This window comes from Fusarium sambucinum, chromosome II (genome assembly GCF_050947815.1).
Source record: "Fusarium sambucinum isolate potato_lamoka chromosome II, whole genome shotgun sequence".
Classification (NCBI taxonomy): Eukaryota; Fungi; Ascomycota; class Sordariomycetes; order Hypocreales; family Nectriaceae; genus Fusarium; species Fusarium sambucinum.
In genome coordinates this window covers 4,628,693-4,656,630 of record NC_139293.1, presented here as the reverse complement: position 1 = coordinate 4,656,630, position 27,938 = coordinate 4,628,693, and the positions used below count along the sequence as shown (strand labels likewise).

Below are 27,938 nucleotides of genomic sequence, written 5' to 3'. Positions count from 1 at the left end.
CATGGGTCTGAGCGATATAAAATACACAATAAATTCGTTTTCTCATTGTCTTTTCTCATCTTCATCGGTGCCGCGCCATCATTGCTAGCATGAAGCTCCTCACAAACATTGGCACATTGCTGGCCCTTGGGCCTGTCCAGCAGGTTTCGGCGACACCACACGCGACTGGAGACCACTACAACCTCGTCAAACTCGAAGGATATGGCAGTGTCTCTGGAACTACAGTAAACAGCACACTTACCAAGAGGGACCTACCCGCTCCTGTGGATGCTTGGATGGGTATCGACTACGCGCTCCAGCCTACAGGCCATCGGCGTTTCAAAGCAGCAGACTGGCCCAAACCTTTCAAAGGTATCAAGCGCGCCGAAAGCTACGGAAAAACCTGTATCCAGGAAATCACTGCCAAGACGCCTCTCGAGTCACAAAGCGAGGCTTGTCTCAACTTCAACGTGTTTCGACCACAAGGCGTGCCGTTGAGTAAGAAGCTTCCCGTCCTCGTGTGGATTCATGGTGGTGCATTCTTCTCTGGAAGCTGGGCCAGTTTTGACGGCGCTGCGTTCGCGGCTTCATCGAAAGAACCTATAGTTGTGGTCAACTTCCACTACCGTGTAAATTCTCTCGGCTTTCTTCCGTCCAAGCTCTTCCAAGACGAGGGTCTTTCGAACCTCGGCATTCGTGACCAGCAACTCTTTTTGGAGTTTGTCCAGAAACACATTGGGGCTTTCGGTGGTGACAAGGACGCTGTTACTATTGGCGGTCGCTCTGCTGGTGGCCACTCGGTGGGTATCCATTACTTCCACAACTATGGCAAGGACAACAAAGCCTTGTTCGCCCGAGCCATTCATCAATCTGGATCTGTTACGTCGAGGGCTTTCCCCAATGATACATATCCTTTGTACAAGACTCAGTACGACGACTACACAGCATACCTCGGGTGCGACAACAAGAAGACCAACAAAGCTGCTCTCAAATGTTTGCGAGAAGCAGACATCAACAGCATTAGAAACATTAGCACACAAATCTTCTACGATTACAATGACGTCTTGACTTGGCCTTTCCAGCCCGTGCAAGGAGGGCCATTGTTTGAGAAGCCCGGCTCTCAGTCTGGGTACGATGGGACTTTCTTCCACGTTCCGACTATCACTTCAAACGTCAACGACGAGGGCAAGTTCTATACACCTGGCGATCTTGAGACAGACAGCGAGTTCTTGGACTACTTCCACAACATCTCGCCCGCTCTGACGCAGAAGGATTTGTCCGAGCTCAGTGCTTTGTATCCTGATCCAGCAAAGTATGATGACTCGCCTTTTGCAAACTCGCCAAACAGCACACAGTATAACCGTATCTCGGCCGCTTGGAGCGACTATGCTTACATCTGCCCTGGTCAGGAGACAGCATACCGAGTCTCCACTGCCAGCGTGCCTACATGGAAAGTTCGGTTCAATACCAACAATAGTTTCCCTGACTGGCAGGGCATTCCTCATACAGCAGACACTGCATACACATGGAATGAGGAGACCACCCAGTACCCCGAGATTAGCCATATCTATCACGGATATCTGTCAAGCTTTGTTGCGACTGGTGACCCAAACAGCCACAGGTACCCTGGTAGTCCTGAGTGGCCAGCTTACGATGGAGATAGCGAGTCACCGCTGCAGATTGTGGTACAACCAGGGGATACGAAGGTCGAGAAGGACGATATCAGGAAGGAAGCCTGTCTCTGGTGGCGAGACCCAGAGAGAGCTCCCAGGCTCAACAAGTAAGACAGACCTGATAGATAGCGGACTTGGCACTACCAATGTTGCAAATTAAACGACATCTAATAACAAAGAACACTAAAATTAAACTCAATATCTATCCGTACGTCAAAATCTACATGCCTCAATAGTGAAAGCAGTTCCTCTACATCAACGCTTAGGCCTTGGTGGCTTCAACAAATCCTCGGCTAAACGAATAGTCGTTATATCCTGACTCGCTCTTAGCAGCGTATAAGAACTCCCTCTTGTATGGCGTCAGCGGAATGCCATTCTTAACACGGTAAACCAGGTCTGGGTTTGAGATGAACCATCGGCCAAACGCAACCACAACATCCCACTTCTTGTAACTACCGCCGTCAACAGCTTCCGAAACGTTATTAGGTAGATATCCACCTCCAACGATGACGGGAGACTGATTATTCCACAACTGCAGGAAATAATCGAGACTTTGTTTCTTGTCTCCCCAAGGGTTGACATTATCACCGGCAAGCGTGTGGATCGTCATGTCGGTCTGAGCAGGATTGCCGCGAGGCTCGACAAAGGAGATGTAAGCCAATTTGTATTGGGCCCTCTTTAGTTCGGTGATGATGTATCCAAATTGGTCCCAAGGGTTGGCGGTGTAAGCTGACTGAAAGGTTGCGAATGGGCTGACGCGAAGAGCTGTTCGTTGGGCTCCTACTTCTTCGGTGACAGCTTTGACGACCTCTAAGAGGAAACGAGCTCGGTTTTCGACTGAACCTCCCCATTTGTCGGCTCTGTTATTGACGCTCTCGCTGATGAACTGATCGATGAGATAACTGGAGTGTAAAGATTAGTCAAACACGGTACTCCTGAAGTAGGTATTCTCACCCATGACAAGCGTGGATTTCAACACCATCACCACCCGCATCAATGACATTCCTGGCAGCCTTTCGAAACTCGTTGATCTTCTGCCAAATCTCCGCCTCCGTAAGTGCCTTGGGAGCAACAGAATATCCCTCCATGGGAATATCGCTGCTAGATGAGTACTTATACCCACGACTCTTGAGGTAGCTCGGGTCTCCTGCCCTTCCCAAATCCCAGATCTGCATGAACATGTAGCTTCCCTTGTCATGTACGGCGTCAAAGATCTTCTTCCAGCGCTGCATCTGATCGCTACTAGAGATCCCAGGGGTACTGGGGCTGCTTCGGCGGCCTTCGATATACCAGTTGCTTCGCTAATTACTAGAGTTCCGGGAACGCTAGCACGGTCGCTGTAATATTGAATTACTGAGTCAAGAGGAAGGTGATCGTCATCGTTGCGAAGACGGGTCATGGGGGCGAGGGCGATGCGATGGGAGAGGTTGACATTTCCAAGTTTGAGGGGTTGCCAGAGTTTGGACTCAGTAGACATTATGGCAACTCTTTTGGGCGGTTACTATCTAAATTGTTTTGAGTTGTGAGTTTTGGAAAAGAGATAATGCTATTGTCTGTTAGTGTAGAACGAATATGCCGAACCTCGCCATGTTTAAATATCCTCTGAGCTAAGTAGCAAGCTTTAATGTGCTTATTGATTATTAAACTTTTACCCAAATGATTATTTTTCATTGTCTTATGATGTTCCTTCAGAAATAATTCAATTCCGTGGCGGCTTTGAAGCGCTATTCAGATCTTCAAAATGCCTTCACAAGACTCCATGGCATTCCGGGGAATAAGAATTTTCGGTGTAAAAGCCACGGCACAGCGCCGTGGAGGCTCAGAATTGGCGATAAGATAGCGTCTTCAGGGGGCTTAGTGTGCTTAGAAATTGAGCTGCTAGGTTAATCTTACAGCATGACACTTTCACAACACATACATCTTCAGCTTATGGACACTTGGATCAAGATGACAATTGATTCAAAGGCAATTCTAATTATATCGTCGAAGATTACACACACATTTGTCCGTATTTGAGGTCCTCCTAAATGACCCCGCTCAGTTGTCTTGAATAGGTGGTGGCCCAAAATGTACAGTCTCTTTATGGGCCACCGCTCCTCGCCATATATCTCGCCTTCCCCAACTTCACAAAGCACCAAGTGCATCTGATAATGGCGAATTAACAAGATTAATCGCTCCTCTTGTGGTAACACAAAACCCAGCCGAAATCAACAGGGTTGGTTGCGATAAGCGCAGGCTTCCCTTCTGTAAACTCGGTGCTGCCAAACTGGATGCCGTACTTGTCCCGGTATCGCTGGCAAACGACATCCTTGACAGCAGGCGAAGGGATATCGGGGACGTGAACGCTGAGGCTGATGAGACGCAGCTCAGTGACTGAGTATTTGAGAGTCGTGAGCTGTGCTAAGGGAATTCTAACAGGCTGCTGGCTGTGGTCGTTGGCATTGACAACCATGAGGTTTGCGTAGGCAACAGGTGCCTGGCGGGCTGTCGGTTGAGCCGAGGTCGCTGAGGCGAGAAGCGCGACAGCGCTGGTGATGATGGCGGTGAAGTGCATGATGAATACGTGGTATTAGTTCTGTTGGAGGCTGCTTGCTTTGCACTGTCAAGAGAGGATGAAGATATGCTTTTAAGAATAGGATAGCAGAGAAATCTATGGATTCTTATAACTTGGCCATTTGTCCTACTAATTGTCACAAATACTGTATTTTCAACATGTCAACTATCTAATAATAGTATATCGAGGCCTCATCACATACACAGCACGCCTTGGCTTAATGCCGTGTGACGCGCCCATAAGCACTTGCAAATTTTACGAGGCATGCACTGAGTCCTTAGCCCGTATCACCCTATAATAGTCCTGCGGCGCTGATCACGATATTCTAAGACATCTCAAGCCAGTAAGAAACCGGAGAGTGAAACATTTTGAATGAGTAAGCTGTCGATCATGAGATAATTCCCCTTTAGGAGGAGACAACAGGCTATGGTTGGATGAGGAGATTTAATAATTCTTATACAACGTAACCTCTAATTCTTATGTTGGATCTCGTATCATCTTATGTTGACGAGCTTTTGATTTCCTAGTGGTTATCAATGTCTTGGCTCATTACCGACAATAGCGCTAGTTATATCCCAATATGGTTATGCCTAGGTCATCCATTGTGGGCGCAGTCCTCCATCTCGGTAGACGATTACATTGAATATGCCTTGCTGGTTCCAGATTCCGGAATTTCCGGAAGAGTTACCAAGCCCATGACAGATCAGCCGACGTGTTCAAGTGACAGTTACGAAGGGCATTGTTCATCGAGAACCTTGGATGTCCCATTCACGAGTTGACTTCGACTGTACTTGTTTGTCCGTACACCCTCGAATACAGAACTTGGGCACATATTTTCATATTCATGCTTTGACGGGACTGGATGAGGTCGTATTCGTCTATAAAAGCCACAAGACCTAAATCTCTACCATTAAGTGTAGTTCCCTCGTGGGCATAGCTTCTTAGGATAGTCCAACAGCTGATCGAACAGCATCGATCAAAATGTTGTTGTAATCGCCACCCGCCTCGTAGGTAGCAAATCCTCCGAGCCCCTTGGCCTTGACAAACTTACCCTTCTCGCCGAAGGATCGTGCATTATCATAGCTGACGTAAATCTCTGTCTTCTCGTCATAAAGGAAAGGCTGTTAAAGAGATTAGCAAATATGTTTTCATTAATCATTCGGACATTGACTCACCGTCTTGCTGCACTTATCCCAGGTATAGGCAATACCAGGTGCAGGGTTACCCTTCGCATCGAGGAACTTGGCCTCCTTGATAAGACTCCAGAAAGGATAGGTTCCACCAGGAGGGTTAGGGTTTCCACAAACGTCGATGAGAGGATCGGTGTCCCAGCTGCTTCCCTGGAAGCGGTCGGTGGAGTTCTGAGCAGGGTACAGGTTGAGCTTGTGGCTTCGGCTGAAGGCAGATGTCGCGTTAACCTTGAAACCGTGGCCATAGTTGGGCATGCCAAGGACGATCTGGGAAGCGGGGATGCCGGCGTCGTTCCACTTGGCGACGGCTTCATCACCAGCGCCCATGGTGTTACGTTCGTCGCAGGATCGAGAGAGCGCGGCATTGGGGCCAGCTACGTTAGACCAGGCACCGTAAAGATCATAGTTCTGTAGAAAGATCATTAGCAGTCTTCATTCCTACACAGCCAGTAAACTTACCATGATCATGATGTAATCCAGTACATCGGCAAAGCCCCGAAGATCCTTGGATGGAGAGCCAGCCTTGTCGTTCCAGGGAAACAGAGAGCTAGCAGCAGTCAAATAGAGACTCTTTCCAACAGGGTCCCGACGAAGCTCCTTCAAAAACTCCAAATAGTTGGCAGTGTCATTGTCGTTGATGGTGTTGCACCCAAGGCCCTGTCTGTTGGGATATTCCCAATCAAAATCCAGACCATCCAAGTCATGCTCTTTGACAAAGTCTATACATGTCTTGACAAAAGCTGTGCGGTTCTTCTCGTTGCCAAAGTTGGTAGAGAAGTACCTGGCGCCTGTCCAGCCGCCGATGGAGACAAGCGCCTTGACTCCGTTCTTCTTGGCGGCGGTGACAAAGCAGCTCAGCTCTTCAGGCTGAGACTGGGAGAGATCAAGTCCACCGTCTTCGGTGGTCTCGGCAAAAGAATACTTGGCGTCGGTGTATTTATCCCATGGCATAGCTGAGACAGGGAAGCCTCGGTTGGCATGGAAGCCAGCGAAATAGGTCGAGGCTACAAGACCCGAGCTACTGGCTGCAGATGCGCCGGCGCTCAGGCTCAGGGCGCCTATCAGCGAGGCTGACAGTGATTTAAGAGACAGCATGGTTGAATAAAGGAAGAAAAAAAATAAAAAGAATGTATAAGGTCAAGTTGAAAATGAGCGTGTTGTAGATTGTCAATATGTTTTGGTGTGACGAGACCTGTACGACTATATATCCCCTCTTTCTCCCCTATCCCTACTCTGTACGACAATAATAAACTTTTTCCTCGGGGAGATTATGTGAGGCGGCATGAAGTGCCGTATATTAAAGTCGTCAGCGCGCCCGTTCTCTCGGCTGAGAACGCGTTTCAGCCTCTGCGGCAGTTCAGGAGATCATCTCTTCTGGTCCCGACTAGGGATTAGGCTAAAGCTTAACTGTACAATTCCCCTCTTCCAGAAGCTCCGTCATTTCCGCCTGAACCGATTTCGGGCTCGGGCTTGTTTTAGTTTGTTTTTTCCCGCGTTTTTGGACCGCTGAGTCTTGACTGCGACGTCAGCGCGGTGGAAGTGAGATGTTTCTTGTTCTTGTTGATGTGTAAATTAAGGGTTCTCCATGGATGTTTCGGGTACTAACTACTGAGTTGGCTATTCATAGTTCATAACTCATCTTCCATTACTTGACTCTCGGTGATATTCACAGTCAAAGTAGGGTGATATAACAAGGTTTTGTGAAATTTGGAGAGGCCTATAGTCTATTTATTGGGTTACCTCGCGTCTCGATTGACGAGCCATTTCCTCCCTTCATCACTCTCATCCCACTTTTAGTGCAACACAATCCATAAACGTGAGAAACTCATGCTATTAGTACAATGCAAACATACTTTCGCGTCTCAATCTGCTGTTACTCCGGAAAGTGTGCCGAGCCTGGATAAAATAACCTGCACCGGAAAGTAGCATTCAATTGATCCGGTGCTTTGGCTACAGTGTTGTGCTCCGAATGCGCCGGCGCTTTGATCATTTCCCCAAACACAGCGAAATGAAGCTGTGTTACATTGCAAGACAGATTCATCGTGTCACTGAACATGCGTGATCCATCATCAATTAACCAAGACTTCATCATCACGATTACTTGTCAATTGTCCAGGCGACAACATATTACATTATTCGCATCTAAGTATATTCACCTGTGATCACTACGACGCCTCCATATTCTCTTGACAAGATAGTATAGGGTAGATCGTCTAATAGTGACTGAACCCATCTCGATAAGCTCGGGATCTCTTTCCCCTTCCCCTGTGCGTGACTACTCACGCGCTAATGATCAACAATTCTGTGGAGCTTCTCGACTCCTTCTTATCTCACCACCAGCGACGATAGGCGACGCCACTCTCCGTCTGGGGAAGGGCCGTAGCTTCATCTGGTGCCGATGCTTCGGGATCACTATCTTTGTTCATTGATTACTATGTTTGATCAGCGTATCCGGGGTTGAATCGTCATGTATACAGCTCAGCTGATTTCATGTTGACGGCTTAACACGGCTCTTACTGATAGGGAGTTACTATACTCTTTAGGATTCTGACCCGTACTTGGTTCGTTTCCAATGGAATGATCGGTTGAATCATGATAGTAACCAAAATGGAAAGACTTGAGTATGGGAAAATAAGTAATAGTTTCCGAACAGATTGGATATATAAGTTGCCTTGGGGACGGCATCATCTCAATCATCAATCACTGCATCATCACGAGCATCAACAACTACTACTCAACCTTATTTGACTACAGTTCTTTCTGGTCTATTCAGAATTACGCCTACCCATCACACAGCAATCATGGCCGCCCTAAACGTAGACACCCTCGACATGTCCCTGTTCTTCGGAACACCGGACCAGAAGAAGGACTTCTGCGATTCCCTTCTCCGCCTCCTCAAAAAGCGTGGTGGTGTCAAGCTCGTCAACCACAGCATTCCTTCTGAGGATATCCACGAGCTCTTCACTCAAACAAAGCGCTTCTTCGAGCTCCCCCTTGAGACAAAGATGATCGCCAAGCACCCTCCCCAGGCCAACCCCAACCGCGGCTACTCTTTTGTCGGCCAAGAGAACGTCGCCAACATCAGCGGCTACGAGAAGGGTCTTGGACCCCAGACCACCCGCGATATCAAGGAGACCGTCGACTTTGGCTCCGCGACAGATGAGCTCGTCGACAACCTCTGGGTTCCCGAGGAGAAGCTCCCAGGATTCCGCAAGTTTATGGAAGATTTCTATGAGAAGGCTTTCAAGACTGAGATGCAGCTTATCGAGGCTCTTGCTATTGCTCTTGGTGTTTCCCCAGACCATCTCAAGTCTCTTCACAACCGCGCCGAGAACGAGTTCCGCATCCTCCATTACCCAGCTGTCCCCGCCTCAGAATTGGCCGATGGAAGCGCCACACGTATCGCCGAGCACACCGACTTTGGCACCATTACCATGCTCTTCCAGGACTCAGTTGGTGGCCTACAAGTTGAGGACCAAGAGAACCTGGGCCACTTCAACAACGTCGAGTCAGCTGCCCCCACAGACATCATCCTCAACATTGGCGACTCTCTGCAGCGCCTGACCAATGACACATTCAAGGCTGCATGCCACCGCGTGACATACCCTCCTTCCATCAAAGCTGGCGACGGCGAGCAGGTTATTCCTGAGCGATACTCCATCGCTTACTTTGCCAAGCCTAACCGCAGTGCTTCTCTGTTTCCCCTCAAGGAGTTCATCGAGGAGGGTATGCCTTGCAAGTATGAGGACGTTACTGCTTGGGAGTGGAACAACCGACGAATCGAGAAGTTGTTTTCCCCTGAGGCAAAGGCTTAAGGGATGCTAGATCAAAATGTGAAAAGGATGTAAACAGTTAAGCATAGCGCAGTTTTCAATGATTTCAATTACTTTTAACCATGTTTCTCTGTGTTTAATAATGTCCCAATTCTTGTTTGATTCCTTAACAACTCTAACGTTCTTCCTGTGTCTTGTGAGATAAATATCACGACTTTTATTTTACTGTTTGCCCCGAACTTGGACATGAGTTATCATTATTTCCGCATCATATTCCACTTTGAACAATTCTGCCAGAACTTATGCATCGGAAGCCATCTTTATCATGTTACGCTTTGAGATTTGGAGTTATCACCACATTGTTAACTCTACCAGTGACAAGTTCAACATTGAGATACCCACACTAAAGACCCCGGATTGACGCCCTTTTCCATGTCATGTCAAAGTATCCCCACAGAACGAAGCGACTAGCATATCTATCTGCTGGCTATCATGCATCTCGACTCCATCGCTAGGGAACGAAACATGGAGAGAACCCGCCCTAGAACCTCCTAGTCCCAGTCCACTAGCCTAGAACAAGCCTCTATGTGCTTTAATCTACCTCTGATTGGTCAATGTCTCGGCAGCCCCGACCGATAAGTGTTTCGAAAGAGGAAGGAAATCCCGATTTCTTTCCTGTTTTTACCACCCGTTAAAGCAAACTACTCCCAGGTCCTCTTGCGAGGCCTTCCTCATTCGTTTTATTACTTACACAGACCTCTCTCTTCAAGAGTTCTTGTTGGAGTTTGCATACCGGATTCGGACCAAATCGTCATGGGTACTTCTTCTCGATCGAGACGCACACACTCTTTCGGCGGGTGTAAGACGTGCCGGAAACGACATCTCAAGTGCGACCAGTCCTTGCCAAAGTGCAATCGATGTACTCAGGCCGGATTGACATGCGAGGGTTTCACGCCTGCTCTGCGATGGTTAATTTCTACAGGAAAAGAGGTTTATGATAGACAGCCGACGCAGGCGGCAGAGGCTGGCGCAGAGCAGTACTCAAGACGGCATTTATTCACTGGTAAGTTCGACTCTTATACCATATGCATGGGTTTGGACAGTGGAGCTGACTATTTAACAGAGGCTAACAGGGAACTGATGAGCAATGCTCTCCTTAAAAATGTTCCTTATACAGTCACGGCTGCTCTGAACCAAATCGATGAAGAGTCAAAAGGTCTTGATGTACACGATGATGCAGCCAGTATCTGCGAAGTCGGGCCCTTCCAGGTCCTCAAGTTTGAGTCTTGTCAGTCTACCACGACTGCCATCTCAGACCATGTCTCCTTTAATGACATGGAGCTTGATACGTTGAGTGAACCTCAAACACAAGACTTTTCAGAACCAGTTGACAACGATACCGATCGCATGGTCGATGAGACCGTCGTCCCAAATGACTTCTCAACGACGTCGCTGGACTTTCTACACTGGGGTGACTTATTCACCTGGGATGTCAGTGTTCTCGATAATCCACCCCAATTATCTTACGAAAACTTCGACACACTACCCATGAATCTCAATTGGCCTGAAGAATCATTTTCTGAATCCTTGGATACTATGATACCGTTTGAGCCTGTCGCCGAAGATGTTGCCTGCCCAGAACTGGATCTCATGACTGATGCACCACTACTACTGAAGCACTTCAACGACGATGTCATCAGCCAGATGGGATCTCTACCAATTAATGAGAAATCTGCGTGGAGAACCCTCCATTATCCATCTGCTATCATGACACTGAGCGAGTTGACCATGTTGGAGGTAAACAAAGACCAGATCAAGCGTGCCAATCTGGCGACGTTTTATGCTCTGATAGCAGTGTCCTCATTTCATCTGTCACTAAACCCCATCACCTTTCCTACTCTCACGAGACCTGGTGACCACTGGGAGTCTTTGTCGAGTCGGACATACGAAGCAGCCAAGCAACACCTCAGAGTCAGCCTCGACAAGGAATCACAGCCAGGGCCAAACAAGGCAAAGTACAAGGAGCAATTGATGGGCATAAGCGCTGTGCTGGCAACAGCAGTAAGTAAAACATTGGTCCAGTACGCGATTGTCACAACTGACATGTTCAGCTTCTCTCGGGGAATGAAACAGACACCCGATGGTGTCTCACAGAAATGGAACGCCTCATCAGCTGGCGCGGTCTCACAAAACCCAGGATCTCTCGTCGCGCCCGCCTTTTACATAACATCTACGCTTGGATGCGCATCGTCTCTGAGAGTCTCAACGTCTTCCATGACGAGAATCATGCTATCGAAACACCCTTTACTCGTTCGAATACCAACCCCAGCAAGCCAGCTGCTGTCCCCGTGCAGTCGATCAATCCGGACATGACACTGGACAACTTCCTTCACCTTGAGCCACGAAAGTTACACGGCCAAAAGACAAAACGTGACATCAAAGACATTCACCTCGCGGATGCATCACAGGATCATGAGAACATGTACATGCAGATCTACGGGGTGCCCGAGACATGGCTTAGTCTTGTGTCGCAGATAACAAGACTGGCGAATGTCATGGACCGACTCTCCGCAAAGCAAAAGCCAGACGCAGAAGCGCTCATGGCCCTCCAGCCGCGGGCATCATACCTTGAGAACGCAGTGTGCCTGTTTCGCTCGCGACATAGCGAAGGGTCTCCTTCTGTGAGCGCAAGCCCCAACTCTGCTCCAGGCGGCACACCGCACATGCATATGGTGCGCGCCTTGGCCTCGGCATTGGTCATCTTCTTCTACCGCCGAATTCGCAAGGTAAACCCGCTGGTTCTTCAAGATAGCGTCCATGATGTTGTTGATTCACTGCACGCATTCGACGAAGCGCTCGAGAGGAACAACCTTCTTGGCCCAGGAACGGCATGGCCTGCATTTATTGCGGGGGCGGAAGCGAGAGGTCGGCAAAGGATCGATATCGCGGAGTGGTTGGACAAGGGATTTTCGAGGAGCGGGTTTGAGAGTTACAAATCGTCGAAGGAGGTGCTCGCTGAGGTTTGGAAGAGGCGAGACAAGGCTGGCGGCGGGATGCCGAGTGGGGATGTCTGCACATGGATGGAAGTTTGTAGGGATTTGCGTCGCTGGCCGTTGGTTTCATGATAGAAGATTTATGATGATAATGAATGACGAAATTATGCGAGTATGTTGTCAATGCATTTGGCTTTGGTTGTACGTGTAGTTGGTTGACTGTGGCCGTGGTCGGATGCTGACAGTTGCATGCTCCTGGGCTCTGGCGTGTTCGATCTGGCGCGACAGAATGTCTTTCGTAGCCTCAAGTAAGCAATACAGACACTTCTGCTTTTGGTGGTTGAATTGCTACTCGCAACAACCGACGATAGCGAGCGCGAAAGCAGGATTCGCAGTACAAGTCTAGACAAGGCCATTCTGTCGATCCATGTCACAGGTATCCCAGGGCATCAGAAATGACCCACGGGAGTCCTATCAGACAGTGACCATGTTGACTCAATGAAGGCTTGCGACAAGCTCGTGCCTGACTCTAGAGGGAGGCAAATCGTGTATGGGCGGTAGGGTATACGGATCGGTTCGACGGTGGCAACGTTGGAGCGTGTGATTGTTCGTCGCGGTCGTGTGGAAGGGATGTGCTGAACTCTGTCGGACCGGATGGCGTTCACTTCAGGAAGTGGGAAGCGGAGAGAGGCAGGAGGCGCGTCATCGTTGGAGTCACGGTTGGAGAATATAGGCTATTAACTGGATGTTGACAATGGTTAGCTGTCGTCAGTAAATGATCATGTTGGGTTGCTAGACTGATCAAGTTGCGTTAGCTTTGAGAAATTTGATGTTGCAAAGACTGGGTGAGAAGTTGATGCGACAAGAGGCCTATAAGCCCGCCTGTAAGCCTGCCTAGAAGTCCACCTAAAAGCCCCGCCGAAAATAGTCAGTGGCAGCCTTGGAGAGCCGAACCCGCTGAGCTGGAAATAAAACGACACAATTATACAGAACTACAAAACATTGCGTCCAACTCGTGATCTTATTGAATTCGTTGTTTGACCCCGCGAAAGAAATGATAGATCAAGATCACGGTGACATTTGGCGCCGAGTCAATGCCCCGTGAAAGTCTGAATTAGATTGCTTGCTTCACGAGTAAATGCACTCATAAGTTTTATAAATGGGGTATCATTATTCGGGTATATAAATATATATAACGTATTATTTCTGCGTTCATACGTTTTCGCAGTATTTAATAGAACATTTCGATGTGCCAGGCGATATCGTTGGTGGTATCGGCATCTGTGCGCCTGATGAAGACGGTAGGCTTTGTAGGTCGTAAAAGTCGCTTGGATTCGTAGCATTGGACGGTGATCTTTCGGGTCGGTCGTCGTGTTGTCGTTGCAAGTCTTTGACAAGGGCGTAAAAGAAGGGTGTATTGGCGACTATGCATGCGCAAAGGATCTCGATCGAAGCCCACTGGATTAATGTGTTAGAGCAAAATCACCAGCCGCTTATACAGTCAACATACCATTGATCGGGACCTTTGTGAAACGGATTGGATAAGTATTAGAGGAAGGCGAAGGATGGTGATGGCGACTAGCACAGCACCCACGCTGAACAAGAAGCCGAGTTGTAGTTTCTCTTTGAGGTCGAGTCGAAGGTGTCGCAACATTGGAAAAGGGAGGATGATGAGGGACACATTGAGGATAATGTTGCAAACTGCCATTAGAATCAAGTTGCCTACGGCGCGGTTGCATCCTACTTCTGTGACGTTAATGTTAGCGATTGCTTGGTGATGGCGAATTTGCATTGCAATCTTACTGCTGGCATCAGAATTGAGCGCCCACATTCTAGATTAAAGTCTATCAGTGAGAGTTGATTGCTGTTGATAGACAAGAAAACGTACAGAGATATTGGGCGGCATTCTGCGAGGATTGTTATAAAGACTGCGACAAATGTGGCCATGATGAACCACCAGAGCGCATCTGTAACAAACTTGCCCCAGCGAAAGACATCGATGAAGCGGGAATAAAAGGCCAATAACCCAAGCTTCAAGCACCATAAACTGTAAACCCAAAGTCAGCATCCATCTAGAACCCAAATCACTCAATTGATAGAGTTGGACATACAATAATGCATAGAAGATTCGTGCAGGGATAAGCAACTTGTGAGAAAGCTCCCTCTCGCTATTCAAATTTTGCACGCCAACACCCCAGCCATCTGCCTCAGCTTGGGTTGCTGGATCGTACGTATGGTCCGGGTTAAGGTAGAACGAAAACAGAATACACAAGGCGCGACCGATCAGAGGTAGAATGGCGATGGTCATATAAAAGTCGTCGATGCGCCAGCGACGATGGCATGTTGCGTGGATGTGACATCGAAACACCAGTCGGTAGATGCAGCGGGCGACGATTAGGGCTGCACACACGCTAGTCGACGAGATTGTCAGGGCTGCGTCCGGGGGGGATGCCATTCCTGCTCATGACGTTGTTGTCTCTGCTGTTGTTGCCTCTGCTGTTGTTGCTTGAATAGGAACCATTGTATGTTGGAAAAGGGAAAGGGAAGACCCGAGAAACGGAGACAAGATGGGATGAGATGGGGGCAAATGCAGACGCGGGGGCATGGAGACAAGACAAGACCCAGACCCGAAAAGAATTCAAGGGAACGGATCCGGGGTAGTTAGTTTCCTTTCTGAATGGTCAGAGGAAGAGGTTTGGATCTAGCGTAAGCGGGCTCGATTTACTTTAGCCGGATCCCATCGCTTGTCGCCATCGTTGAAGCGGTCGGTTCAACGGTTTTGGGCTGAAGTTTACTAGACTAGACTAGAGTCTTGGGGTCTTTTCGGAACCAAAAGAGTTGGCCGACGACTCGTCTTGATGATTCGGTTCTGGCGGCAAATGCCTTGCAGATCCCTGCTCTCCCACCAAAATTACCGGTAGATGCAGGTGTCTTGTCTCGGATGGAGTAGAGCGAGGCTAGCTGACAGGGTATGTTTGACTTTGGGAAATTTACAGTTTAATTAATTACTCCGTTATTTGAAACTGGGAGGATTCTCCAATTACCAATCTACTTTATCTTGCTTTTCTTCTAATATTCTCCTGCTCGAGTCAAGACCATCACTCGTGATGTGATGTGATGCGATAAACGAAAGGCCTGGACACATTGATTAGGCTAGATCACAATGCAATGCACAGACTTTAAACATGTTTTGCAGAAGCCACCTACGTCGCGTCTTCACCAACCTCTTTACCGTCACCAGACGGAGAACTTCGAGGTGGCCAATGACCTAAATTGGATTGATCAATTAACTAGTGCCAGCCAAAACTCAATGATCCTTAAACTTGGACCTCACGTGGTTACCCTGGACTCACAAGTCAGTGAGTCTGAGTCACGCGAGGTAGATGTAGATGGACTCTACTTTTCGCAAACGAAAGAAACATGAACGTGATTTAAAAAGAAGTTTCTTCGTTGGGAAAGCAATTGTGATTCATGTCATTGCGCATTCCTTCTAACCAAGATTAAATGATGTCAATGTTCTATTTTACCTAGGTTTAAAAGTTGCAATTACTGAGTCGTGCACGGAACCGAATCCACAGACTGGCTGTCCTCAAAGCTACTTGAACACTAACAGATTTGGTCCTTATGGAGTACTATCAAAGATAGATCATAAGTACCGGGCTAAATTTGGAACCAATTCATCCTCATATCAATCAGACTTTCAACCAGGTCAAGAACAAATCAATTCAATCAAACTGTGGACAGCCTATATATATGAAGTTATCGGTATAAGAAGATGGGCATGGTAACATAAGTACAAACGACTCTCAACCCAGTCAGCGGTGTTAGCCATCTACATCGTCCCACTCAATTGAATATCAACAGGTCGCAAATCCATATCCTCGAGTTCGTCAGCCATCGCGTTCCCATTGCCCAGATAAAACAGGAATGAGCCGCTGATGTACGGCCTCACAAAAAACTGAGCCCATTCGTCACCGGTGGGAGTGCATAAGGCTATGGGCCAAGATGGAGGGTTAGAGCACGTCTTCCCTGGGATCATACACTTGAGCTGGTTGCTAGTGGGCTTCTCGCAGATAAGAGAGTCTTGTCTGCCAGACAGTACAGAAGTGCACGTTCTGACTTGGGCGGCTAAACCATCGTCGTCGTAGTAAACGCAGACATCTTCGGAGTCATACTGGATATGGCCTGTTGCCTCGTCGAAGCTGAATATGACTTCTTCGAAAGTATTTGGGAGTTCACCAAAAGCTAGCCAACCACCTGGGTTACCCTCTGACTTGAGTGCCAAGCCATCAGCAACGTTGCCACGAGCACGCAGTTTGAATGTAGTGGGGACTGCGTAGGCCACAGTGGTAGTGGTTGTCAAGTCATCGGCAGCGGTCGTAGTAACCTCCTCAGTGACGGTAGAAGTTACGACATCGGTCGTAGGAACAGTAGAAGAAGTCTCCAGTGTCTCCGTGGATTGGATCCCAGTGGAAGTAGACACAACGAGGGTTGTCGAGTATGTAGCTTCGATGGAAGAGACCACACGGCATGGTCCAGCCAAGACGGCTCGAGAAGAAAGCACAGCCAAAACTCCGGCGAGCACGGTATGAGAAACCATTGTGAAACGAGTGACAAAGGTCGGAAGAAAATGGAGATGAGGAGATGTAAAGATCAAACAGAACACATAATACAGATTCCTCTTATTGTTATTCTTGTTCTGTTAAATAACCATACGGTATCCTATTAAACCATCGTTGACTATTCTAAACTATTGATGTTGGTGGCAGATTGATCTTGTCAGTTTGGCCAATGGGGGCTGAGGTTTGGTCCTAAAAGTGGATGAGTTCAGATCGAGACTCACTCAAGAGGCTCAACAGGGCCTAGACCAAGTACCTGGATAGGGGACAGTGACATACATATCTTTGACAGGGGAAATGAGAAACGATCTACAGGCAGTGGGCCTCAATCGATCCTGGTGGCATTCGCATTGCATTGCATAGAGTCTTGAAGCTAGGGAGTCATGGTTAGAATATCGATCATGAACGTATCGACAAAAAATAGATAGGATTTTGGTGGAAACGCTACATATCTATCACAAACAAAACATCATCACCTCTCCTTGCTACTCAATAACCCATGCTCAGGAGAAACTCTTCTTCCTTCACTACCAAGAGTATGCATCCACCTCAAGCTCAAAAACAGTCTGAGAGTTCCGTGCTATACCTGCCACGACCGCTCGCACGTCATCGCAAAGCGATCCCGGTCCCGAAACCACGATTCCAACCCTTTCCCATCCCCGGCAAGCTTCCTCGTCGATCAAAGCGGTCACATTGAACCGTGAGCCTACTCTCACATCCACCTGTGCCGTGCTGATGGCATCCATAGCCGGTTCCAGTTCGTTAACGAGACAGCGCGCATCCTCCTTGACAGACCATGCTAACTTCACATTCCAGTGGTTATGGGCTAGCGCGAAAACACTCGTGATGCCAACTCCACCTGCGATCAGGAGAAGTCTGTCACAACGAAGGATCTGAGTAGTGTCGTTACCCGGGTAAGGACCTTCAAGGAAGGTGAAAAGCCTGTCGTGACTTCGTAGATGCTTTGTGATACCGGTTGATTTCTTGACGAAGAGAGTCACTCCAGCCGAGTTCTCTGCTGAAGGTAAAATGCTTCTGGATCCAATTTGTGCCACCGACTTCTCCATGTCCTCGAAACCAGAAGATCCGCCTGGTGAGATCGGAGAGGTAGGGGAGGAAGCTGATCCGTGACTTCGAAGAGCAACTGTAGGAATGACTGAGAAGGGATGGTTCTCCCAGGGTCGAAAAGGAGCGAGAGTTGGGAAATAGACAAAGACGTGCTTGCCGGGATCCAATCCCCACCGGACATTAGGAACATCGATACGGACGTACCCAGATCCGATATCTTTGACCTTGGATCTTAGAATGCCCAGTCTCACAACACGGACGATTCGTACAAGACGCTCAAAGAACCAGATGGCGCATGCCATATATAGCCAAATTTCCTGACCATATGAGTGGTTTGGAAAGTCAAGGCCGATAGCTTCATAACGCTTGATGAGATGGTACCAGCATCCGACGACGATAAAAACGGCCAAGATGACGTGCATCAATAAGAAGAGCTCATAGTTGGCCTTTCGGAAGTACAGACCGCTTCCAAAAGTAGTGATAACCGAGAGAATAACAGTAGCAGAACCCCATCGTCTCCAATCAGTAGAACCAAGACTCTTGGAACCAGCCAAGGCAAATATGGCGTGGAGTACAGCAAGAAGCGTAAAGATTCTTCCGACCCAGCGGTGAAGTAGGATGAAAGTTGAACGTGACCAGTTAGATAGTGACAGGAGGATGTTGTTTCTCGAGGGGAAGAGAACAATCACTGGGAGGAGAGCATACGCGAGCGATCCAGTGCGGTACACGAGGTAAGCCAACTGTTCGCGTTTAGTGCTGTCGAAACGGGCATTAGGCTGACGGACGTCATAGTCGATGGCGGCGAAGACGACAGTGAGAGAGACAAAGATGATGATGAAGAGTGCTTGACCCATGTTTGGAACGTTTCCGAGCTTGAAAGGTAGAGGCCGGACAGAGTAGGTGCCAATTGTGCTGGGGTAGAGCATGTATGGCTTGAGTTTGTCGTAGATTGATGGAATGTAAGGCATGTAGCCTAGCCACGTAATCACGATTGGTAGACCGAGTGCAAGGACGACAAGGGTGATGCTATTTGAGGGTTTGAGTCAGTCCCATCAGATTTGAGGCCAATACGAACAAAGCGTACCTGTATCTTGACTCGATAATCATTTCATTCCTGTATCCTCCAAGCTGATTCCACTGCCTTAGATACGCCGTAGGCTCAACTATTGATGTCTCATTGAGAGAAAAGTCTGTAGGCTTGAGCTGATACTTGGCCGGGTTCTCTTGAACCTCAGCAAGGGCCTCGCTATAAGTCCACTTTGCAGGGACATGCTTAGTGCCAGTGACTGTCTCCTCCCAAAAGCCCTCAAGCTTGGACATCTTCTCCTCAGAACATTTGGCGCTGAAGCATGATGCCACGGATGTCAGAAATGCTTCATTGTTGGCTTTGCAACTCGGTGGAGTGAAGACTGGTGAATGTGTAGCCCGTTTGTGCACGCCAGGGCTGACGATGGAGCATGGAAGCTTCAGAAGAGCAAAGGATCGAACACATGACTCGGCGCAGAGAGGATCATACAAGTTCAGCCCGTAACCTGGGAGACTTGTGGCTGAGGCTGAGCTGGTATACAGAGCCAGGAGTGCCCAAAGGGTGAAGCTGTGTAGTAAAGCCATGCTGGTACTTGACCCTCGGCGGTGTAACATACTGGAGGGTCTCTTGGGGTCGTTTGTAACGCTATCGGCTCAAGTGTCAAGTGATATCCCTGAGTAATAATAAATCGAAAGTGATATGCATGGACCTGACGTCGGAAGGATCGAGGGATGTCAACTATTTTATACATCAACATGGCATCTCCCTCTCCCCGGGCCTCACAAGGCTACTTGTCAAAGTTCAACACTTCATCCGGTGATCGTGATTTGATAAACTCTATTACCCCAGGTTAACGCTACCGGTTGACTGCCGGAGAGCCTGCCCAGACCATGGCCCAACTAGCCGCTTTGGCGTCCGAGTCGTCCAAACTGGGAAGCCGTCACGATTCTTTTCCCTTCTGATCGTGTCAATTTTGGACGCTTATCTCGGCCCACCCCGAAAGCTGTTCCAGAGTATTAGCAAAACGTCTAGAACCGCATATTCGGCCAGTTTGGTCCGTCGGGCCCGCCTGGTTTAAGGTTTCTCTTGGCACATGCCCAGGAATCTATCTACAAGAACGTGGCCGAAGGGGGTTGCACTGCAGTTGGCGGCCCGCAAGAGAGACCCATGGTAGAGGAAACAAGGTAGCGTCACTCATCAGTCACGGTTGTATCATATTCATGAAGGTGCTCGAGAATATAGGTGGCATCCAATATTAATGTTGCTGTAAGACATGCTGTAACATTGGCCATTCTAGATTTGCTTACATCGAACGATGAAGCCCATCGAGCTCATAAACAAGATATATCAAACCGATCAGAAGGTGAGATGCGGGCCGGAGAGAGACTTGAGAAGAGCCGCGGTGGCGGTCCTTGGCTGTTATGATTGCTCCGAGATCCTGAACCGTCTGGAAGGACGGAAGAACAAGCCGGCGATTGTAATTTTCAAGGCATCAGTTGACCAAGATCTCGTTTCGACCTTATCATCAGAACCCATTACATTGTTTCTCTATGCAATATTGCTGTCTTAGAACCAGAAATGTTGCGATTGTTGTTTCGGACCCAGGATGTCTTATTGTTTTCGCTAATCTAGAAATATCGGAGGCGGACATTCCGTGAGCCCAGGTTCTTCAATATCAGGGGCCTCGCTTAATGGCTCGGAAGAGGATATTCCGACTGTCTATCAATTTGTTGGAGGGACGTCATTGGCGAAGAACGGAAGGCGACATTCCGAATATCTCTTACTACAATACATTGATCAAGTATCTGAAGTATGGCTCGCATGAATTAAGTTTCTTGCGTATGATTAGCGGTCTGGGTTGTCACGTGGGCTGTTCTCCCGCTTAAAAAGGAAGCCATTTCTTCGGTGGGATAATGCGCGTAATCTCTATTCCTTGGAAGAGACAGGGTTTTTGGCTATGGCTTATTCGTTCTCCGACGTGCTCTGAAAGCCTCCGAACGCGGGATGGGTCTGACGAGATGACTTGATGCCCTTTTCATAATGGCTTGCGTGGAACTTCCTACTCGTAAGGTCAATCGCAACACCATCGTCACATGGCCTAACGGGACCTTTTGTTCTCTCATTTCGGTTCCAAGTGGGATAAAAGTCAAGAAAAGGCCTGAGGGAACGTGGGAGGCCGTCTGGTACATACGTGAACACGTCCAAGTATCCGTTCTCGAATGCTTGCAGCCATAGAGGCTCTTCTATAGCACTTTTCCACGTTGAGCTGGGTGAGTAAGATTTGACTAAGGAACTTAGGCATCTCTCTTATGGCTCGTAAGAAACACTCCTTCTTTAATCAGGTATTGCATTGGAATTGCTTAGAGAGGCAGTTAAAGTGTGGGAATCATTCACGAGTTCCTTTCATTTTTGATATACAGGAGAAATCAACTTGGTAGTAAACGCTCAAAATCTCCCAGAATCCGATATATCAGGTTACACAGATCCCAGATTGTTTTACATGACACTGTGAAACAAAGAATAGGAACCAATCATTTGTCATGCCTGCGATCTAACCCTGAGCAAGATTCGGGTTGATTGCCAATCTGCCGCCCGCACATAGCAAACATTGATCACGTATCCAATAGATTAATAGTGATGGCTGAGATTGAGCAAGTTACTGAAACTGTGGTGTCTCACAAAACGGGGGCAAAATACGACCAAGAGGCTATTGGGAATGGATAAATACAGATGATGACAATCGTCTGTCACGTCCATTAAATGCATCAGCTGTCAAATTATTATTATTTTATCCTGATACAAATACTTCCTCTCCGACTTTGCAGCTGTGGTGAGAATATCTGTGGAGTGATTCACTGCCCCAAAGAACAAAACACTGCATAAAGGTCCTGTCGCATGCGGCCATACGCATATCGATAATCTGGCCCCTTCACATTCGTCACCATGGGTTTCTGGTCATGCTTCAAGCTCGTCACATTAACTGCAGCCCAACTGGTTGCAGTGGTATACTGCGATGAACCCAAATGTGCATCTCTGGCACAGTCGACCTGCCTCGTCGAGCATAACGCAACCATTCTCAGCACCACCTACCATGCCGTCGGTGCACTCAATATCTCTGGGACACACAACAAAATTCCATTCTGTGAAATTTGCGCCTCAGTCCAATATGGCAACAACAACTCCCTGATCTTTGAACTTTGGCTTCCCGATGCAAATCACTACGCATCACGCTTCATGGCCATCGGCAACGGCGGCCAAGGCGGTGAAATCAGCCAGGCAGACATGATGGTGGAACTTAACAATGATCTCGGATTCGCTGTAGCTGGTGGTGATGCCGGTCATTTAGCCTCTGATAACATGGCTGGAGATATGCCGGGGATGGGCGCTCCGGGTATTTACCAGCCATTCTTGCATGACGAGTCACAAGTCAAAGCCTGGATGCGCGATGCGATCAGTTTGTTCACGCCAGCGTCAAAACAGCTGATCGAGGTTTTCCATGGAAAAGAACCAGACTTTTCTTACTTTCGAGGTTGTTCGGCTGGTGGGGCACAAGGGTTCTCGCTCGCTGAACTGAGGCCCGGGTTGTTTGATGGTATTATAGCCGGATGTCCTGCGAACTGGTTCACGCACATGCTGTTGAGCTTTCTGTGGAATGCGCAACACACCAAGGCAAGTTACCCAAAGGCAAGTCTGTATTCATTGTTTGCTTATTAATATAACGCAGAAAAATGCGACGAATCTGTCACCAGAACACTTGATTCTTATACAGTCCAATGTTATGGAAGAATGCGATCTTCTAGACGGCGTCAAAGACAATGTGATACAGAACCCACTCGACTGCCATTTCAACATCTCATCTCTATCTTGCCAAAGAGATGGGATGGAAAATACCACTTGTCTGACTCAAGAACAAGTAGAAGCCGCCCAGGCACTATACCATGGCCCTGTGCACTCTGATGCCCGCGCGTCCCTTTTCCCTGGCCTTGCTTTGGGTTCCGAAGCAGGCTGGAGTCTACCACAAGTTCAAGGCGCCCTATCAAATGCCTTTACCGTGCCTATGTTGCAAAACCTCGTGTACAAGAACATGTCCTACAACGCTGATGAGTTCAACTGGGGATCAGACGTGGAATTCATGGATACTAGAACCGGCCCACTTATCAACGCCATCGAAACAAACCTGACTTCGTTCCGGAATAGGGGTGGGAAAATGATCGTTCACGCTGGCTGGGCAGACCCCAACATCTCCCCACAGTGGTCAATGGAGCACGTCGAGGCTATAACACGCGACACTCTTGGCAAAGAAGTGACCATAGCAGAGAACGACTTTGTCAAGCTCGTTATGATACCTGGAGGCGGACACTGCGGGTCTATGAACGCAAAATATCCATACGTACCGGCACAATACGACTTTACTTCTGCAATGGTTGATTGGGTCGAGAAGGGAACGGAACCAGTGGCGGGTATCAAGAGTTGGGGTCCGGAGAATGGAGAAAGCAGAACAAGGAGGCTTTGTACATGGCCGCAGATTGCGAAGTTGAAGAAGGGAGGGGACGTTGATGACTGGGAAAGTTACATTTGCGCATAAAGAAGCTTAGGCTGTCTAACTATTGCTAGAAACTGCTCTATCCTTAGTTTTAGTGAATTTACAGACATCACAGGGGTTCGGTTTCGAAGACAAGGAAGAGACTGTTAAGATGTCCGAACGTAAAGTGTTTAAATTTACACAAGTTATAAAAGCGCCGTGTGTTTCCGGCAAGTTAACTGGGACTACATCCATCAACGGTCCCCATCGCTCTTCCAGAACCACCATTCAGAGTTTCCTGGATGAAGTCATGCCCGATATCATATCTAATACCTTCTGGGTTCTCAATCTCAGCGTCTTCGTCTTTGGCAAAATCAGCAAGGCACATTACAACCGGAGGATTGGATAGGCACTTACACCAAGTCTTGTCGGCTTCTGGATGAGGCCCAACAAGTCCAACCCAACCTTTACCGTATGGTGTGACCGAAGCAGCCACATCGCCATTAGAAGAATATCTTCCGATGACATGCCCAGGTGTCTTTTCATTTAGACCTTTGATGACAACGCCGTCTTGGAAGTACAACCAACGTTGCTTATCAGTTCTTCCGGAACTAAAGGTCCAATCGACTTGAATAACAGTATCATCCTCATCTTTGACCTGTGCTCGTCGTCTCTCAATCTCTTGATCGGTTTCTACGCCTCTGGGCAGTAAGTCGTATCCGTCATTGGGCCCAGCAAGATACGCGCCTAGACAGAAGCCCATGTAATGGCCCCCATTGCTAACAAACTTCTGGATCGTCTTTTGGTACTTCTTCGTCTGACGGTACGCCTTTTCCCAATTTGGGCCACCGCCGTGAGCGTAGATGGTGGCTCCCTGCAGTGTTTCGTCGGTGACATCAACTTGCTCTTTCGGGCCAGCATAAATGACCATGAAATGGTAGGACGAGGATTCTAGAAGGTGACCGATGGCCTCGGGACAGCCTGGGGATGACGCCGGACCGCGATATACGACAGCTTTTGGTCGTACGGTACACATAGCTGAGGAGAGTGCAGCCATAGTGGTAGAGAGAAGATGGTCAAACCGCATGGTGAGAATGTTTTGAAGTCTAGTATTAGAAAGATAGCGTTGATACCAAAACAATAACAGAAACAATGCAGATGGAATGTGGTCATTTTTATATGTAGCTTCTGCCCGGCATTGGCATGGCCGTGCGTACAAATTGACGAATCGTGTAGCTTGCAGCGTAAAGTATGTCTGATTCAGGGTCTAGCGCTAATCGCCTTGTGCCAGCTCGGCCCGTGGTATAGTGGCGAGATCTTGCATGATTGCCATGCCGTAGTCCGATTAGATGGGACGTATAGGCTATTCAGCAGAGATGATCAGCAAATACCATTGTGTTGACTAACTTTTAGATGCATTCCTAATGTAGTCGACCCAACTTCATCCCTTGCCGTTCTATCTAGTCCATGATCCCACATGACACACGAATCACTGCGCCCTCGGTCTAAGAACCAACAAAGCACCTTCATATTTCGACGGTCCAATATCAGGCCATCTCTCAGTTTGAAGCCCGATAGCTCTCTGCCACATATCCTTTTCCAGAAAGTCCGCAAGATCACCACTATCCCATATAATCTCTCTCCGTTTCTGTGAGCGCAACAGCGTAATGATACGCTGCCGCACTTGATTATCGGGGCAATAAACGTAAAACTGGTATATCGCAGCAGTTAGATCAATCTTCAGGCCGAATCGCGGATTCGCGGGATTGCACCAGAGTCGCTCGACCTGATCAAGGAGGAGGTTGCACTCTGCTGGATCGATGTCTGCTTCGTCTTCGTTGCATTCGCCGTCGAGGAGTACTTCCCATAGTTTGTGTTGTATTCTCAAATTGAGTATTCTCTCAACTTGAACTTTCTTCTTGCCGTTGTTTGTGATCTTGTTTATGAGAACTTCAAACTGATCGTTCCAATCTCGCACCTCTTGGCGCAATTTTACCCACCGTATAACACACTCTGAATCTTCATTATCCCAGTCTTGGTCCATGTCCCAGCTAATCTCATTAATCACATCATCAAACTTGTTCATGGTATCTTCGGCTTCGTCAAGATCGCGAAATTCACCTGGGATCCCTTTCCTCTTCTTTGATGGCATCAGGAGATGCGTCACGTCTGGGAAGAGGCGATCTTCGGAGAATATAGCAACCTGAGAGCTTATTGCGTGAAAGATGCTCGCAAGCTCTTGAACTTGGCCGTTTGGTAAGTAAGTATTGGGTGTATGATTTGACAGAATCTTTATGCCGGACTCGAGATGTAGGATTGCCTCTTCAAAATCGCCACGGAGACTTTCGAGAATGATAAAGAGGATGCAGCATGTCAATATTGTAGAAAGATCTGGTGATGTGTCATGACTATATGCGAGCTTGGATATGGATTCATTGTAGTGCCACAGGATGAAGCGGTCAAGAGATACTGTCGATGGTTGTGCGGTTCCAGCAGCGTATTGATAATATGTCGCTCCAAGTGCTAATACCGCATGCCTGACGCAGACACTACTTTGACTAGGCGCTAGAAGTGTCTTGTTCCAAAACTCCCTGTTCAGTGAGGGGGAGATTTCGAGGTGGCCGATAATGTTGGAGAAGAAATATGTGTAGTAATTGGACTCCATCGCATTGCCTTGGATCAGGGGTCTTCTAGGAGTGTTGGCCACCAGAGGGCGCTTCGCTGCTAGGGGTGGAAGAGAGCCAGTACGCGACTTCGCAGATGGCGCTGCTTTCTTAGTGTCGTAGCCATCACAGACGTAGCCACCTGCCTTGCAACGCAGGCATGTTGGCTTTTCCTCGCCGCATTTCTTGTGTCTTTTTTTACTGATTCTTTCAGTTAGCACATAGTATAGGTAACATGGATAACTTACCATGTAAGACATCCCGTGCGTGCTTTGGGGGCGAATACCCTTTGTCTTTGTGCGCGTACAGAAAGGTCCATTTGTGGTAGTGAATGCGACAAGACCTGGGCCGAGAAAGCCGAGTTAAGAAGACTGGAGATCAGGCTATCAAACAGGCACCAGCACTGTCAAAAAGGCTAGTCTGCTCGGCCTACAGGGTTATTCCGCTAGTTATGACTTCCATCTTTGAGTTCCGTGCCGATGGATCGACGTGCGCGTATAGAAGAACCAATGATAACAAAGTTGTTCAGCCTCAACCATGCCTGTTGGTCGAGAATTCCTCCGAATTACTCTGAATATTACTGCTCATCGGAACTGGGCTGAGGCCACTTTGTTATTTCTGATGGGCACAATCAATAATCGGCCCGACAGCTGTCAAACTCAAATACCTACCAATCTCTCTTCTTATTGAACATCATATTTGTGTTCAATCAGGAATTTCTCAAACTAATTCATCTCAAATCTCACTGTCGCCATAAGCAACACGTTAATACTGAAAGCTATATCACGAACCGCTTGAATGGCTACGTTGCATCAGTTCCTAGGCTATCTGCTTGAGCCACTTTTGTTCATTGTGAGTCATTAGACTCATTACCACATCCCAGAATGTCTTGAACTAACTCTCAATTCCAGGCTCCTTACCCATATCTCGTATTCTATCCAACATTTACTACTTCGCGCCATGTTCGCTCTGTCATTTTTCCTCATTCGGATGCGAGGTCAAGTGGTATAATGGCGCAACAGACCAATAATTCTCTCTTGGGTGTTATCTATCCGACCAAAGGTATCTTGTTATGGTTTATAGCGTCTTTTTCAAGAAAACTGGCTCTGCCTTTTCTTGCCAAATATTTACCAGTGTGCCTCAGCAAGTGCGTCTTGATGATGGTCTCTGCTCCGGTCCAACTGCTGTGGCTTCATGCAATTCTGTCCAACACCCCTTCGTCACTAGGTGCTTCAAAGAGATATCTTGGCTCCATCACAGCGATGCAGTGGCTACAGTTTGTTCTTACCGTCTTGTCATTTTGTCTTGTTGAAGAGACCATAGAGGTTGCTATCGATGAAAGCCTTCAATTGTCTATAGGCAATCATAACTTTAGTGGTAACCTGGAGACAAATGAAGCTAGGCTAGTTAGTCGTATCATCATGATGCACTATGCTTTATCCAAAGCTGCAAAGCTTCTCCTATGGGTTCCAGCGACTGTTGCGGCTGTACAGGCAGCTCCTGATATACACAGAGGGGAACCTGGCCAAATCACGCACGGGTTCTGTGCCAGCATGGTCGAATGCATGAAGTCGATACCACTGTCACTGTGGTACAGATGTGGTATCTACTATTGCGTTGCAGCGGCTATTGGAGTCTTGTCAAAGGTAGTCGACGCTATATTCGTCGCGAATGTCACCTTGGCTAAATCTGGTGAAAAATCTTCACACCTTGGGGATCCTACCTTGTTGACGTAGCTGCGTTTATTTCATGACGAACAATTGGGTGACACTTCAAGTTATCTTAGGTGGTGTCTAAATTGAGATCATGGATGAGGGGGGATCGCGGTCTGGGCTGGGAAAGCAGATATCCGAACCCGCTAATGGAAAAATATCTCT

General features: G+C 48.0%; 12 protein-coding genes across 12 annotated transcripts; 4 read left to right on the top strand and 8 right to left on the bottom strand.

Annotated features, from left to right (window-relative positions):
- Positions 1-89: 89 nt before the first annotated feature.
- On the top strand, positions 90-1,763 carry FSST1_008482 (Alpha/Beta hydrolase protein; the record flags this gene model as incomplete). The annotated part of the gene is made up of 1 exon (XM_083225369.1): positions 90-1,763. The coding sequence occupies one exon, from the start codon at positions 90-92 to the stop codon at positions 1,761-1,763; it is 1,674 nt and encodes a 557-aa protein (XP_083084443.1).
- A 151-nt stretch (positions 1,764-1,914) lies between these two features.
- FSST1_008481 (alkene reductase) lies at positions 1,915-3,129 on the bottom strand (the record flags this gene model as incomplete). The annotated part of the gene is made up of 3 exons (XM_083225368.1): positions 1,915-2,554; positions 2,607-2,953; positions 3,007-3,129. The coding sequence occupies 3 exons, from the start codon at positions 3,127-3,129 to the stop codon at positions 1,915-1,917; spliced, it is 1,110 nt and encodes a 369-aa protein (XP_083084442.1).
- Positions 3,130-3,819: 690 nt separating this feature from the next.
- Positions 3,820-4,206, bottom strand: FSST1_008480 (uncharacterized protein; the record flags this gene model as incomplete). Its single annotated transcript, XM_083225367.1, has 1 exon — positions 3,820-4,206. One exon carries the CDS (start codon positions 4,204-4,206, stop codon positions 3,820-3,822), a length of 387 nt encoding a protein of 128 aa, XP_083084441.1.
- A 941-nt stretch (positions 4,207-5,147) lies between these two features.
- FSST1_008479 (glycoside hydrolase superfamily) lies at positions 5,148-6,491 on the bottom strand (the record flags this gene model as incomplete). Its single annotated transcript, XM_083225366.1, has 3 exons — positions 5,148-5,327; positions 5,382-5,804; positions 5,856-6,491. 3 exons carry the CDS (start codon positions 6,489-6,491, stop codon positions 5,148-5,150), a joined length of 1,239 nt encoding a protein of 412 aa, XP_083084440.1.
- A 1,706-nt stretch (positions 6,492-8,197) lies between these two features.
- Positions 8,198-9,211, top strand: FSST1_008478 (isopenicillin N synthase family dioxygenase; the record flags this gene model as incomplete). Its single annotated transcript, XM_083225365.1, has 1 exon — positions 8,198-9,211. The coding sequence occupies one exon, from the start codon at positions 8,198-8,200 to the stop codon at positions 9,209-9,211; it is 1,014 nt and encodes a 337-aa protein (XP_083084439.1).
- A 771-nt stretch (positions 9,212-9,982) lies between these two features.
- On the top strand, positions 9,983-12,294 carry FSST1_008477 (transcription factor domain-containing protein; the record flags this gene model as incomplete). Its single annotated transcript, XM_083225364.1, has 3 exons — positions 9,983-10,232; positions 10,293-11,230; positions 11,281-12,294. 3 exons carry the CDS (start codon positions 9,983-9,985, stop codon positions 12,292-12,294), a joined length of 2,202 nt encoding a protein of 733 aa, XP_083084438.1.
- A 1,080-nt stretch (positions 12,295-13,374) lies between these two features.
- Positions 13,375-14,617, bottom strand: FSST1_008476 (uncharacterized protein; the record flags this gene model as incomplete). Its single annotated transcript, XM_083225363.1, has 5 exons — positions 13,375-13,620; positions 13,673-13,908; positions 13,966-13,994; positions 14,051-14,209; positions 14,274-14,617. The coding sequence occupies 5 exons, from the start codon at positions 14,615-14,617 to the stop codon at positions 13,375-13,377; spliced, it is 1,014 nt and encodes a 337-aa protein (XP_083084437.1).
- Positions 14,618-15,994: 1,377 nt separating this feature from the next.
- Positions 15,995-16,762, bottom strand: FSST1_008475 (uncharacterized protein; the record flags this gene model as incomplete). The annotated part of the gene is made up of 1 exon (XM_083225362.1): positions 15,995-16,762. The coding sequence occupies one exon, from the start codon at positions 16,760-16,762 to the stop codon at positions 15,995-15,997; it is 768 nt and encodes a 255-aa protein (XP_083084436.1).
- A 546-nt stretch (positions 16,763-17,308) lies between these two features.
- Positions 17,309-19,490, bottom strand: FSST1_008474 (ferric reductase family protein; the record flags this gene model as incomplete). Its single annotated transcript, XM_083225361.1, has 2 exons — positions 17,309-18,875; positions 18,934-19,490. The coding sequence occupies 2 exons, from the start codon at positions 19,488-19,490 to the stop codon at positions 17,309-17,311; spliced, it is 2,124 nt and encodes a 707-aa protein (XP_083084435.1).
- Positions 19,491-21,819: 2,329 nt separating this feature from the next.
- Positions 21,820-23,461, top strand: FSST1_008473 (uncharacterized protein; the record flags this gene model as incomplete). Its single annotated transcript, XM_083225360.1, has 2 exons — positions 21,820-22,545; positions 22,601-23,461. 2 exons carry the CDS (start codon positions 21,820-21,822, stop codon positions 23,459-23,461), a joined length of 1,587 nt encoding a protein of 528 aa, XP_083084434.1.
- Positions 23,462-23,633: 172 nt separating this feature from the next.
- FSST1_008472 (uncharacterized protein) lies at positions 23,634-24,485 on the bottom strand (the record flags this gene model as incomplete). Its single annotated transcript, XM_083223874.1, has 2 exons — positions 23,634-23,761; positions 23,816-24,485. 2 exons carry the CDS (start codon positions 24,483-24,485, stop codon positions 23,634-23,636), a joined length of 798 nt encoding a protein of 265 aa, XP_083084433.1.
- A 402-nt stretch (positions 24,486-24,887) lies between these two features.
- FSST1_008471 (Zn(II)2Cys6 transcription factor) lies at positions 24,888-26,380 on the bottom strand (the record flags this gene model as incomplete). Its single annotated transcript, XM_083225358.1, has 2 exons — positions 24,888-26,262; positions 26,310-26,380. The coding sequence occupies 2 exons, from the start codon at positions 26,378-26,380 to the stop codon at positions 24,888-24,890; spliced, it is 1,446 nt and encodes a 481-aa protein (XP_083084432.1).
- Positions 26,381-27,938: the final 1,558 nt, after the last annotated feature.